Source organism: Ambystoma mexicanum, chromosome 5q, assembly GCF_040938575.1.
Source record: "Ambystoma mexicanum isolate Mex_15411 chromosome 5q, UKY_AmexF1_1, whole genome shotgun sequence".
NCBI lineage: Eukaryota > Metazoa > Chordata > Amphibia > Caudata > Ambystomatidae > Ambystoma > Ambystoma mexicanum.
The window spans coordinates 245,172,321-245,187,180 of NC_090933.1; the positions used below are offsets into that span (position 1 = coordinate 245,172,321).

Below are 14,860 nucleotides of genomic sequence, written 5' to 3' on the forward strand. Positions count from 1 at the left end.
GGAGACAACACACACAAAGGGGGCAAAGTGCAGAAGGAATAGAGAACGAAGACATACACCCTGAAAAGAAAGATTATCGTGATACATGGAAATATGGACACATAGGATACCGGTATCACAGGCATTTTTGTTATACCATGTCACAAACCCCCTAAAAATCAGAAATGAAATTGTTCAACAGACCAGAAATTGACAGAACTCCTATTCCGGAAGCAACTGTGAAATACAACATTCAAAGTATACGGTACAGGCGCAACCTTTGGTATATATCGAAACATGGCAGTGCTGACCGTCAAAACTGTAAAATTAGATACAACACGTGCTGCTTAAGATCATTAGTTGGAAAACAAATCACACAACATTACAGACTGGAAGCATGCAGTCAAGGGGTTCATTTAGAAGCATGAACATGAGACCTTTGAAGCTGTCCACTGCACCCGGTCTATGCAACAGCGGCACCCGACTAAATGAAGATGAGAGAACGGAATGCAACAGCAAGGCAACAGGTGGAGACACACACAGTGAGCAAAAAGGATGAACAAAGAGAAGTAGGGGGGTTAGATGGCAAAGATGAAGTGTCTGTAGTCGAAGTATCTGACCTGTTAGTTGGTCGTCGCCTGCAGCTGGGGCGATGCGAATGTAAGGTGTTGTAAGCTGGGTCACGATTATCGCAGCTAAGGCAAAGGAAGAGTTCCGGGTCAGCATGCATGAGGAGAAAAGAAGCCAGACTGAAGCTAGGCCAGCAAGAAGAAGCTTGGACAAAATGCACGTTGTCAATCTCTTCAAATATAAATAACTACACAGATCCTACGTTTTATTTGGTTCCTTTATTGTTAAAGACTCCACTTGTGGTTTCACAAGATTCCAGCTCCAACCTGGGGGTTCCAAAAGTGATGCTCACAACCCAGAATTCATTCTGAACAATCAGACGCCATGCGCGATTGCCAGAAGTGTGTCCCCTCCAGTGATCAAAGTGTATGAAAAGAAGTACTGGAACTATGTTCCTTGATAGCCTGCCCCGGCTCCCCACAAACCCTGTCACCAAGCCTGCCTCACACGTGCAATCCAACCCCCAAACACACCTGCTGTTTAAGGGGATGTTCACTGCAAGTTTCAACTTCTTCCTACACTTTTAAAACGAAACAATTCTTTTCATATAAAAGTAAAGGAACAGCGAAACTTTAAAAAAAAAAAAAAGGTAGAGGAGCACCATTCCCAACCGCTCCCGCCCACTGGTCACTGCATGGCCAGAACAAATAAAGAAGCCTGTTTTAACAATGTACACTTGCACCCGATAATTTGGTATATTAGAACTCGAGGTAGATGTTTACTTGGGGATCCTGAGAACTATCAGAATCCAGCACTCCCGGAATAAAGTGCTGGTGTAGCCATAGAGTCAGGATCTCAGGTGCCACCTCTGGTGTTGCCTCTGTCCACGCTTCCTCTCTCTGCTGCAACCACACTCCCTCCCCCCACTCCAAACTTACCTGTGGCTGCCTTCTTTGATCTCTGCTGGAACCTATGTTTCCCTAATTCGGATCCCTGAACACTGCACACTCTCTCCACTCCCCTCGGTATGCTGCTCGTCCTATGGCATAGACAGTGAAGAGAGACAAAGCTGCCCTGCAGACGCTCGGTGGCCATATTTAAGTGCTCTTCTTCTCCTTTATCGTTTGGGCCACATTCTCTACCAATAGCATCAGGGCCAGCAGTCAGTTGCTAAAAGCCTTATTGTCCACAGCTGCATGATCTTATGACTCCTCAGCCCTCCTTATGGGCCTGAGTGCAGCTGTAAGCAATAACGCTTAATTAGTAACCAGAAATGCAGCCCACATGCCAATACAGCAACTGGAAGGTATATTGTTTTATAGCCGTAGCCTTGGTTCCAATGATGGCAGAGTCCAGACAGTTAAATAAAAGTTTAATCCACTTTCTAGCTGAATTATTTCCATATTTTGGCCCAGATTCTCACTAACAAGCACAGATTTTTAAAAAAGCGCAGAGGATGCATGTATTGTATTTGCGCCTGTTTGAGAAATGCGTAAATCACCCTATTCTCAAATGTAATCTGAGCATTTCTGTGCAGCTGGACACCAGTGCAACAGATGTGCTGTCCTGTGACCGGCTTCCAGCATACAAGTGGTTGCTTGGAGTCTATTTCAGAGTGAAGGGCTCTTAAATGACATCTCAAAATGAAATGTAAACAAACAAAAAGGACATTTGTATCCATGTCTGAGGGATAGAAATGCAACTTTGACAGCAGCGCCTCAAGCTACTGCAGTGATGCTTTAAAACAAGCATTGGCAAAAGCAAAAGTTGTGGCTTTCGGGTAGGAACGGGAAGGGATTTGCCAGCTACTTCCATAATGGTACTACCTGGCCATAAGAAGATTGCTGCAAAATGGTGTGAGTAGCTGCACATATGATAGCAGTGTCTAGCAAATGCCTATCCAATGCTCTAATATCTATAAAGAAGCCCAAACTATTGGCTTTACAAATGCCCATTTTTTAACAGGACTTCAGTGCAAGGACACACATTTTGGTTTTAAATCGAGTGGCTGAAGGCATACTTGCTTAAGATATTTTTATTACCCCAATAGCATGTTTATAACTGCAATTAAGCCATTAGCTCTATGAAGACTGCTTTGAAATAACACAGACAGGCACCGTTTGATGTTACTACTTGATGCAGCTAGCTCAAAGTTACCAGGAGGATGTTTTGCGTGAGGAGCAGCAGATAGTGTGTGCGAAATAATCATAGAGATTGTTATGGGCAGTCAATGGATGGGAAATAACCAAGCACCTGCCACAAGCTGACTTTTCTCCTTCCTACCACTACTGAATGTTCTATCATACTCCTCCTTTGCCTCTCTGATAGGTAAAGGCACTTTGACACCATGAATTATGGCAGTAGGCACTCTACAAACACAAGATAACGTAACATAAAATAACATAACAAGCTTTGTGGCCCTCCTCACATTCCACCTCCCTCCTACCCTGCCTGTACTCCAATACAATAGTTTCAGCTTATCAGTGGCACGTTAAAAAAAATACATGACAGGGTAAGCAATGACCTTGTCACGACGTGTGCATCCCCTTGCACGTTTAACAATCAGGCACAAAGATATGTGATTTATTTTCTACACATTTGTGGATTTGGGGTGCACACTGAAATGTGGAGAAACACCTCCTTGTGCAAAAGCTCGCCCATCTCATAACTTGCACCAAAAAAAGCTTTAAGAATCTGTCTCTGAGTTCTTTACTTTTCCATGCAAATCAGACACACTCTATAATCTACAATATTAAGTAAAAAAATCACTGTATATTTGAGTTGTATTAAGGCTTATGTTTTTATCGTGGAACTACATTATGAGAACAGCCTCTCTCCTTGCATGCACCAATTTTCCCATTAAGGCAAATTCCAGACACTTCCCCTTCGACACAAAAAGTCTGTCCTCCTACAGCATCTGAGCGTTTTCCCCTGCATTGCTAAAATGACACTCTGACATTCGCGGCAATGCCTTCTCATAGAATATTCTTTTTTTTTTTTAACCACGTTGCTCTTGCACAACATGAAAAACACTTCTAGAGCACCCAGCACATGCGCATTAAGGAGGAGAAAAAAATTAAAAAGGTCAGATTCACCACCCTGCAGCTGGAAAATGAAACAGCAAAAAATATTGGCAAATTAAAGACAGGCTTATGTGAAAGAGTCCTAATTTACATAGCACAGACTGGGTGCTATTAGAAATGTGGCAACGAGAGGGGGAACTAGATCATCCGCCATCTGCAGACAATTAAACTCAAAACTGCTGCTGCATAATATTTTCAACTATCCCTCTGCTACATTCCGGCCCAGCGCCGCGCGCAGTTGCCAGACTACAGTTGCTGCTAGGTCTGAAGCGTCCTAATAGCCTTTCGCTTGTAATGAATGACACCGTCGCCATCTTGCAGCGGTTGGCCGACAACCAGACTCTCCGGAAATGGAGGCAGGCTTCGCCACCAGCGAGGGCACACACCACTAACAATCTCCTGGTACGTTCTCTGTTTACAAAGGCTGCTGCCAAGTACTGAAATCTTGGCCTTGAGTTTGTCTAGAAGGGGGATGCCTCCAAAAGAATACGGAAGTTAAAATGATGCTGCTCAATTATCTGTAATATGTGTCCCTTGCTAAAGGAAACAGAGGCAATAGAACTATTTCTTCAAGGCAATTCCTATTTTTAGGACGCGCACAACTGCTTTTGTCCTGCCAGATTCGCGAAGATGTATTTCCACAGTGGAAGCATTTGGAATTTAAAATGAGGCTGTATTTCAGAGACTAATAAATCCTATGAAAAGAACCAAGCATTGTGGGATTTGCTTCTTCCAAACTCCCGTGAAACCTCTTTTTAAAATGTTGTTTCATTTTCTTTTTTTTTTTACTTCTTCGCTGGCTGGACACAACACAATACATGACGGTAGTAGTGACTCAGTAGGGCAAAATTGATTTTTTTTGCCCAAAGTTGTTTTACCTCAAAAATGACTACATTTTGACACACTCCGTTTTCAAACCGTGGGCAGTAGCCAACTCAATAATATATGTTACACAAAATTAGGGGCAGCAGCACAGTGAATGAAAGTTGCAGACATCTCTCGAACGCTGATGGAGGGATTTGTTTACCCTCCGACTAGTAAGTCTGCTGTTCCAACTTCCAACAAACTAAATGATATAGCAATTAAATATGTAGTAATGTAGCTTTGATGGTGTCGGGCAGAGCTACAGTGGTCATAAAACACAAGCAAGACAAATTGAAGGCTCCAGTGGAGCGAGGACCCAGGGGCATCCTTTCACCAAATTGCCAGGGGTAGCGGAAGTGACATCACACGACCCCTGACTGATGACATCACAGGAAGTGATGTCATCTGACCCACCCCGAAGTGACATCACAGGAAGCGATGGAACACGACCTTTCACCCCTTGACAAAACAGGAAGTGGCATCACATAGCATTGTTTCTAAGTACACTATGAAAAATATGGTTACGGTATCACTGTAAAGTGATATACATTGCATACAAGAATGGATCACCATAGGTTTCACTAACATTAGTGCGTATAGGTCCATAATACTGTGAAAGCAAGTAGACGTCCAAGGCCAAACGATAATGATTTGTTATTATATAGCACTTATGTTTAAGCGCTTCGTATAGCACAAATAAACATACAATATCACCCAACCTGTGTTGGTACTCATTTATCAACCTAAGCAGGAAGAAAGGCTGAGTTGAACTTGCGGGGAGTCAAACCTGCAACCTGCAGATCTCAGACACACATTACAGCAGCAAGCGCTCTACTCACTAAGCTATTTTACCGGCTATAGCTACCAGAAAACCAGCCACTCCAGAAACAAAGAGCCTCTTGCTGCTGGCCACAGCAAGTTTTTTAAAAATGTTCTTTTTTTTAGGGGTAGCCAGGGAGAACACAGGAGTAGCAAGGGAGACTTCAGGGGTCGTAGTTGCGATCCTTGGCAACCCCTAAATGACGTCCCTGCAAGGACCTTCAGCAAGGTTTCTGGCAAATCTAATTGTCAACGTAGTCCAGTCCAGCTACAAAAGCTGTTAGCACTTGCAACGTCTGCCAGGGTGCTCTCTAGCTAAATGAGGAAAAGTTGATTCAGGGCCAAACGGAACACAGTGGGAGTTCGTACATGTTTTCTGTATTGAGGGCAGTGCTTAAAATGGCCCGGTCCTACTTGGCCCTCAGTACATGCGTTTTTTATTTTTTATTTTTGACCATCTGAGTACCTGCACTTCTCAATGCCTGAAAGAGAGTACCAGCATTCAACTATGTTGTGAGGTGAAAATGAAAGCTTTTCATTTCACTTCATCACAATTTAAAGGATTAAGCGCCTGCAGCTTTTGCTGGGTAAAGCAACACCCTCTCCCACCACCACCAGTGCCCATAATGTCTCCTTCAGGGCCCACCCCGCAGAACAAAAGGAGGGACAAACATGTATCTACTGTGCCCTCACCACACTAGGTGCTGAACACTGCTTTGCTAAGTGGGCTTCACCGGTTACCATTGGCATCCTTTGATGGAGCAGGGATTGTTTTGGAAAGCCTGGGAAATTACTTTTTAAAGATGTTTCTTTGTAATCAGAAGTGCCTATTCTAAAGTACAAGTTTAAGTAATTGTAGTTTTGATGGAACGTATTCAACTGCAACTCACACGCAGTTCCAGTTACCTACACAATTTCTAATTAGACAATGAAAGCGAGCAATAAAACTCCCCTTCTAAAGCCTAGATTACAGCTATATCTGCTAGTTTGATATGCAAAAAAGAAACGAGAAATCTAAATGGTGAAAATTGGAGCAGTGCGCCTATGGTCTGGATTGTTAAAAAAACGAATTGCTCAATTGACTGAGTAAGGCTGCTGCATGTAGCAAAGTATAACTGCAAAATGACCCTGCAGTAAAGAACTAGAAATACCAAACAGCAACTATCTCAGTTTCCTGCGCTGGGTTATTCGAAAATCGGTAAGCACAAATGAATACAGTAAGAATTAGAGAAGATGATAAGCATCTAAGTAGACCAAAAAACGGTTTCCCCATCTGCGTTCCGTCGCGGTTGGTGAAAGAATGAATCAGTCGTATGCCCTATTCAGGGTTTGACACCATATGATGACAATGGACAGAGTGTAAACTCCATTGGCTAAGGGGAATCACCTCACAAACAAACTGTTTTCCAGTTCTTGGGATTGAATCAGTATTCAGTTTTGCTGAATCGCCAGATTGTGGCATGTTCAAGGAATAATGACAAACTACATGGACATGATTTAGGATGACACACAGCAGGGTTGCCTTAAAATGAGCAAAGATTTTTGGGAGATCTCATAAATTTCTTAGCAATATTGTTTTCTCCATGATAACTCGACTATATTGTGTGTGAAATAGATGATTTCTCGGGATGCCTAATTTGGGTTATGACTAGAGATACAAACCAGTTGTCTATGCCTTGATGAAACATCATCTGGGTAAAACACAATGCACGTGCACTATTAGGCGTGTCGACAAGATTTCATGTTCATCATGTTTTTTTAAAAAGTTTGATTCCAATGTCAAAAATAAGGAGACTACTGTCTTTTAGGACTATTCGTAATGTGTCATTTAGATAAAAATAAATTGTTTGGGAAATCATGTTTTTTTACATGCAACAGAGAAAGTCTCATTTAATATACTTATTTACTTATTCAAACTTTCTTAACACAATGCATAACAACAAACTGGAAGTTTGTGCGAAAGGATCTCGGATAAACTGCTTTATCAAAGTGTGTGCTCCTTGGCACATAATTTAGTCTCACTGGGCATTGCCTGCAAACAACAGGCTGTGCCTAAAAGGGACTTGTGCCCAAGGTGGCGTGCCAAAACGGCCGGTGCAGAAAGCCCTGCACCAGAATGTTTGCCTTCGTAGCTTGGTGAGTAATAAGGAAACATGCCTTTCATCAAAACCAAAGATTGAGACCCTTCACAAATAGGGGAGGCCCCTTTTCTATTTCCATCAAGGTCATACAAGATCAGTAGACATGAAGGAGTACTGCAGAGAGGGACACACTGGCCTGGTGCCACCAAAAGTGATGAGCTAAATTAAATAAACAAAAACAAACGCAAAGTCCTTCGAGCCCTCAAATGGCACAGAATGCTGCACAATGTCAGCAGATAATGCCCCCTTTCCGGGCAATCTGATTAGACAAAATGCACCTACTCAGTGTTAATGGGGCACATTGCTTGCACATGTGTCAAAGGTCATCTTTTCTTAAGCTTTGTGATTGGGGGATTCACTCTTGTGGTCATGGTGCACTTGCCAACCTCTTGAGGTGCAGGCACGTCACAGTTATTTTATGTGTAGGCCACAACAGCAGCACACTGGAACCCATGTCTCCTCAGCATAGGGCACAGCACTACCATTTTGCCTATTGGAGGCCCTCTTAATATTTTATTACGTGCTTAATACTGGAGACCAGTCTCTAAGCCCGGGACCAGGATTCAAACCTGTGTTGTCACTATACTTCAGCGTTTGCATACTAGAGGTATAAGTAAGCCTCTTTAAATTCTAATTCTATCAGAAAACCTTGCAATTAAAGCACATCTTGCGATTGGCAGCAGCACTATAGATAAAGGTGAGTTTAGAAGGCACTGTTTAAAGAAGGCACTGTGTAGCCAAAGTGTGGAAGATTTGTATTGGATGAAATGGATGTAAAGGATGATAGTTTTACCAATCATAAGAGTTTATAGGAAGATACATGGATGTTTATAGAAAAAAATAGTACATCCACAATTTGGAATCAGGATTATAACTATAGCTTCAAAATGTCAATCTACCTGAGAGTACAAAATCCACTTGGAATTCTTATATTAGAGAACACCTGTAAGGACCTGGTGTAACACAGCATGTATTCCTTTTGTCAAAGACGCTCTAATCACATGCACACTAACAGACAAAATCTCAGATAAAAAAATCTCAACTCACCATGAAACCCCCTCACTAGAGGCGCTGATGTCTCCCTCTCAAACTAACCACCTTTCTGTCCCTTCAGCTTCTCCCATGTTTCCCAATTAGAATCACACAATACTATCACTATCCACTCCCTCAAATCTTCCAACTGCAAGGGGGACACCTCCCCGGCCCACATCATCAGGCTACGTGCCTTCACTCTGACCACCACCATCACTAGCTTCATCAACACATCTTTTTCAGCCAATTCCGTTCCCACTTGCCTCAAAGTAGCCTGGATCTCCCCTCTCCTGAAAAAACCGTCTCTGGACCCTTCCCTTCTCACTAACTACTGCCCTATCACTTCCGATCCATTCCTCCCCAAAATTTTAGACTGCATGGCCTACTCCCAAATCCAACTGTTAGAGCACCACAATCTACTAAGTGCAAGACAATCAGGCTTCTGGACCAAGCATGACAAGGAAATAGCCCTCTTAGATCTCAAAATCTAATTAGATAACATCTGTGATTCCGGCACTCTTGCCCTTCTCCTCCTCCTTGACCTCTCTGCAGCTTTTAACCTGGTCAACCATAACATCCTAAGCCAACATCTTGCAACCAATTTCCACTGAGGCTACCAAATGGATCAAATCCTTCCTGAGCAATCGCTCCTCCAGAGTCTTCATTGGGCACTCAGCGGCGGATCCCATTAATGCCCCTCTTGGTGTCCCCCAAGGCTCCAGACTCTCACCGACCCTCTATAAGTACACAAAGCCCCTATTCGACCTCCTAGATGCCCTCGGCATCAGCTACAACATTGCCGATGACACAGAGATCCTCATTCCTATCACAGGATGCTACATTGATGATACTGACACTATCAGCACGATCTACGGCATCATTCAGAACTGGATGGTCACCCATAACCTTTGACTTAATGACGACAAAACAGAGCTGCTCACTGACTCCAAAAAAAACCTGACCCGGCTTTCTCCTCATTCTCCATTGACGGCTCTATTATATCAATCTCGAAACATGTTAAAATCCTTGAATTTCATTTGCCAGCTGAACTCAATATCTTCAAACATGTCAATGTGCTGTCATCCTCTACTGCATACACTACCAAACTCATCTCTTTGAGCAGACAATTCCTCTACCAGACCAACAGTTTATCTCTTGCACATTCCACCATCAGCAGCAAGCTGGATTACTGCAATGCTCTACTCATGGGCACCTCAGCAAAAAACCTTGCAAAACTCCAACTTATTCAAAACAAAGCCCTGCGTGCGGCCCTGGGGCATACATGATCAGATCACATCTCAGCTGTCAGGCGTGATGTCCACTGGCTCCCCATTAAAGCCTGCATTGAATTTAAAATGCTGACCATCGCCCATCAGTTTGTCTACAAAGATTCCCCCCATACCTCATCAACAGTGTCTCCCTAAACCAGTAGTGCTCCCTCTAAGATTGAGTGCCAGCCTAACCCTGCTCACTCCCAGATACAAAAGCAAAAGAGCTGGTGGCTTGGGTTTTGGCATTACAGCACCCCCCACAGGAACTCCCTACCATCCAACATCAGAAATTAGCGTAACTATCGATCATTCAGAAACTTGGTGAAAACCTGTCTGTGTAACAAATATGACTAATACCATTCTTACCTGCTTTGCATGTTTCTTCCGATTGTTTACACTGACATCTGTACAAACGCTGTTATACGCACAGGCCTGGGCGTTACACAAATGCAATAAATAAATTAAATAAATAAAATGCGAGGACCATTCCATTGCTATAATGTGGTCAGGTTTCCTCATGCGGAACGTTCCTTTTAGAATATACTCTGGTTTAAGGAAGTCACCTGACAAGCTCCACTTTACGTTTTATTTTCAATCTAATAGTCTTGACGGTAGCAGGGAGATGCATAAAAGGGTTGGGAACTATGGCCAGAGTAAGTAAGATTTAAAAGGGCGCTTCAAAGGGTGGTGGAAGAGGTGCATTGGGGGGCAATTACAGAAGTCTGAAATAATAGTGTTTATGTTCCTTGAATGGGGCATTCTCATCTGGATCCTGACACAATCACATCACCACCCAACACGCAGAGTCGTACATTGTGGCAGCTCCAGGTGGAGGCGAGTTGGGCCAGACAGGTACGAGCAGAGGTAAGGTAGCCACCTTAGCTGACTCTTCATGCTGCCCTGGTGTTTGAGTCACAGTAAGCACTCCTGCCCTGTCGAAAGGTGCTTTGCGCTCTTGTGCGGGTGGGGTTGGAGGTAGGGTCTGCACTGATCACCCCATGGAGTTTAAGGTCAACGGTATTGGTAGAGCATTTCTCCACCCCTCTCTAAGGATGCCCAGTTCTCCAGATACTTACTTCTCAGCAATCTTGTTGGTATTTATACTAAAATGCCTTCTTCTCCAACTTTGTGTCACAGGCATGGGATTGACGCAGAATATGTACATGTAAGTGCATTTTCAAAAGAGGGTTTATAAAACTACACAAAGGAAGGGTCAACATGTGGGAAACAAAGGATCGATATTCTCTGTTAAAAGTGTCTGTGTCAAGGGAAACGTGTTTGACATATACAGAGCAATGCACTGTGCCATAGGACCATTGTCCTGAGTCCAAACTTCTATGTGACAGTCCTTAGTCGGGTTATGGCCTGCTTAAAATGTTATCAGACACAAAGGTTCCAGGCTCTCCTGCAGGCAGCTGCTAGTGTATGGTGGCCCGCTTGGGCAGTAATTGATTAACAGGCAACAAACTGTTTCTTCCCTGTCTGTGCTGGGTTGATTTTCAGGATGTTGTCATTGTAGGCCCCCAATACAAGGGCATGATCTCAAAGTCATAGCGGTTTGCTGACTGCTGGCCAACCATGAGCTTACTACAGGCCATGGTATCTTTGGAGCTGGCCACAGGCTCTGTTCTTGGTGAGCACTTCTGTCTCGGGTTTACCAATCACAGAGGGCCCTACTGGATCAGATTTCTCAGTGCCAGTGAGGCTTCCCGGCTATGGTGTCCCAGAGCCAGCAAACCCTCCTGGCTCAGCTACCTCAAGATTAGTAAATCGTTTTTAATATCATTGGTGGGCTTGCTAGTTCCACCAATTAAATTAAACAAGATTTACTAATAATCTTCTGGATTATGGCTTCTGACTAGACAAGCAAGGTACATTTTCTGGTTTCTCAGCTTGCGAAATGTTTCTGATCCTCGTTGTTATTTTTCTCTGGTGGTATGATTGTTGCTAGAATACAGCTTCCAGAATGTTGGGTCTTCTCTTACTTCGGCTCGGGCTCTGCCACCGTGTGTTTTGGTCCCAGGTTCACAGAGCTCTTAACGCTGTCAGCCCTGTTCCCCATCTTGGGCTCGATGGAGTTGGCCTTCCCTCTTGCAGACTTCTTCATAATGTTTGGTTCTATTCCCTTAGTGCTTGTTGGTAACTTTGACTATTTGTTCTCTCCTCTTCTGCCATTACCCTTCACATTCCTCCTATTCTCTATCTCCTCAAACACCTTCCTTGTCTTCTACTCTCTTCCTTCCTCCACTCTTTTAATCTTACCCTCCTCGCTTCTCCACCTTCCACAACTGTACTGATCTTTCATTTCTCCAAAGGCTTCCTTTTCCTCTCCCCTCCTTCCTCCACTCTCTTGAACACTTCCGCCTCCACTTCTTTCCTTGTCACTTCCTCTCTTACCTAGACCACTTCCCTCCTGCTTCTCTGTGTAACTCGCTGCTAGCTCTTTTTCTCCAAACTCCCACATCTTTGTCAAAACCTGTCCCATGTTTTACCCAGGGGATTTTTGTTGGTTGGGTCTCTAAATGGCGTTAGTACGAACACCGCTATTATTTGTGTGCTGGCGGCATATTTGGGCGAGGGCTGCTAGCCCTGCCCCCGCCCTCAAACTGGTGTAATCACTATGGTCTATTGGGTTCCTAGTTGGGGAGAAGTTCTGTAGACTAAGGGCTTAAAATAGGTGGTCTGCCTTCTTGCTAGCAGGCGGCCTTGGCATGACATTGGCCCTGTTGAGCCATGGCTCTTAAAGTGTGGGAGTCTCGTTCCCCCCATATTTCTACAGGTAGCAGTTTGCTATTCTGCTATTTTTCTCTGCTTGCATAGTGAGTTGAAATTGTTTTGGGAATATGGATGCATTCGCCTGGCAGCTTTCGAATTGTGTGCACACTTAGCTTCCTGGAAAAAGGTTGGGCATGATAATAATCGTCATTTGTAAGCCACAGCCTGCCAGGTCCCCCCACTCTGTTTAAAATAGTGCATATTGTTAACATTGTGAATGTGTTTGGGAGCGGGAGAGTGGCCCTGGGGGAGCCACCATATACCACCTCCAAAATTAGCAATCACAGAGTGGGTAGCAACCACCTCCATGGTCTCATAAACAGGACACGTTTGTTAATAGCTCATTATAGCTCTAGCTCTGCCCCTGCAGTGGCCTGACGACCACACACTCATTTAACCCAGTCCAACTCCCTTTATCCCACCCCTGTTCAGCATTTTGGCACACTTACACTCTCCATTTCCAGAATCATCATAAAATCCCAGGTTAATATGCTTACATTCCCCTCATCAGTAATGTTAGTATGCAGCAGACATTTGGAATGTGGCTTCCATCACAGATGATGGTGCAACAGACAACTCGTGGCCACTGAAAAAGTTCACTATTCCTTTTGTTTCTATGTCACACAAATAGGTGATTGGGTTTGACTGAGCCCCACAGGATGTGGATAGGTAATAGATGTATCACTTCCCCCAGATTCTCACTAGGGACATTCCCCTTCCCTCTCTCCCTAGACTGGGTTTTCTCATTGGCAGGCAAAACAAGGTACACTTCTTTCTTGGCTCTGAGTCTTTATATAGGTTTACACCGATGCTGTCAGGGTCACAGATTGGTCCCCCTAGACACTCCTACCTGGTGCCCTTACCTGTTACCCTTAGGTCTTCGAATGCATTTTAGGCATCAAGCAGCCATCATCTAATTGGATGTCAGTGTACTAAGAATCTTCCCCTCTTGATAGGATGAAAGAAAGTAGCTTCTCAACCTGGCTTGCCTATGACCTTTGGGTATGACTTAATCTCTCGTTCTGACACCTGTTTTGCCCAGGCTGTAAAGGACTTAGTAGTCTTTGCCTTTCTCGCTGTGTTTTTCACCCATTTTATATTCTCCAAGGCCTTTCCCTTCCTTCTCCTTGTCTTCATTCATTCTCTGCAGTTTGTCTCACCCTCGACCCAATGATTCCTTTCTCCTACAATCTGCACTTTCTCTTGGCTATTATCCTCCGGATTTCCATTCTTCTTTGTGGATGTTGCTCTCTGTCCTCTTTCTACCCTAAGATTTCTCAGTGTTTCGCCTCACGTGTCTTCTTTCTATACCTCCAGACCTTTGTCTCTTCCCCGCTCCTCCTTTCCTCCTCCTCCTTTCCTCCTCTTCCCCACCACTTTGTCTCTTTCTCCTTTACACTCTCTCCCCCTGTCCCTTCCTCTCCACTCCATCTCATTATTTCTTCTCTGCCTCATCTCTGCTCTTCCCCAAGCTCTACCTCTTCTCCAAGCTCTCTCCTTCTCCTCTCCACCTTTTTGCTGCATCAACACACTCTAAACTGCTCTCTTAAATTCGCCTGCAACATTGCACTCCAAGTTCTATCTCCCACACCTATCCGCTGTTTCTCTCTGCTCACATATACAACTGGACCTAGGCAGGGACATTAAATTGTGAGATTGGTGTTTGCTCTGCAAGCAGACTAGGCAATTGGGTGAAGCCTGCACAAAAATCAATTACATAGGTGCGCTGGATTTGGGTGGCGGACCATCCTACGACTCTACCTGTCATGTGAAATAGAGGGTCCACCATTTTGGAATTATTCTGCACCCGACTCCTGGTCATTTGGTTCCATGCTGGGACTGCCATGCTCTATGGTGGCATTTCCTCCAAGTTAGGGACTGTTACCGGCATAACAACCTCTGGACCCTGCCATCTGAATACAGTGGGACTCATGGTCATGTCCGCAAGTGAGGTTTGGGAGCTCGTCTCCCTCGAATACATTGGATCTGTTACTGTAGATGAAGGATTTGCAAAGTCCCAAGGTAGTGAATCCATGAATGGCTTTAACTCAATTCTCCAGCTATATTTTCCAGATTTTGTCACCTGATTATCAGGTCACAGCAGGGTCCTCCGGTTGGTGTGGGACCCTCTGCAAACAAGTCTAGGAATGGATCCTCCATATGCTACCTCTGGATCCAGGATGACGAGGTGGGTGATGGTTTGCAGGCCCTTGGGTCACCATAAACCCTTCCCCTAGCCTCCTGCTTGTGACCTCTTCACACTTCACAGATACAGCCCATGGAGTTTGATGCACACCATTCCATTAACCAGAAAGGTTATCTGTCA

At 44.2% G+C, this 14,860-nt stretch overlaps 1 protein-coding gene across 15 annotated transcripts in view; it reads right to left on the reverse strand.

Moving 5' to 3' along the window:
* Positions 1–14,860, reverse strand: part of PTPRM (protein tyrosine phosphatase receptor type M) — a 2,094,608-nt gene that overhangs the window by 733,142 nt on the left and 1,346,606 nt on the right. For 9 of the 15 annotated variants that reach the window (XM_069620755.1, XM_069620756.1, XM_069620753.1 and 6 more), the window contains exon 14: positions 600–674. The exons of the other annotated variants lie outside the window; for them this stretch is intronic. In XM_069620755.1, coding sequence (XP_069476856.1) covers positions 600–674 — 75 coding nt within the window. The remainder of the gene's footprint in view (positions 1–599; positions 675–14,860) is intronic. 15 annotated transcript variants of the gene reach the window in all.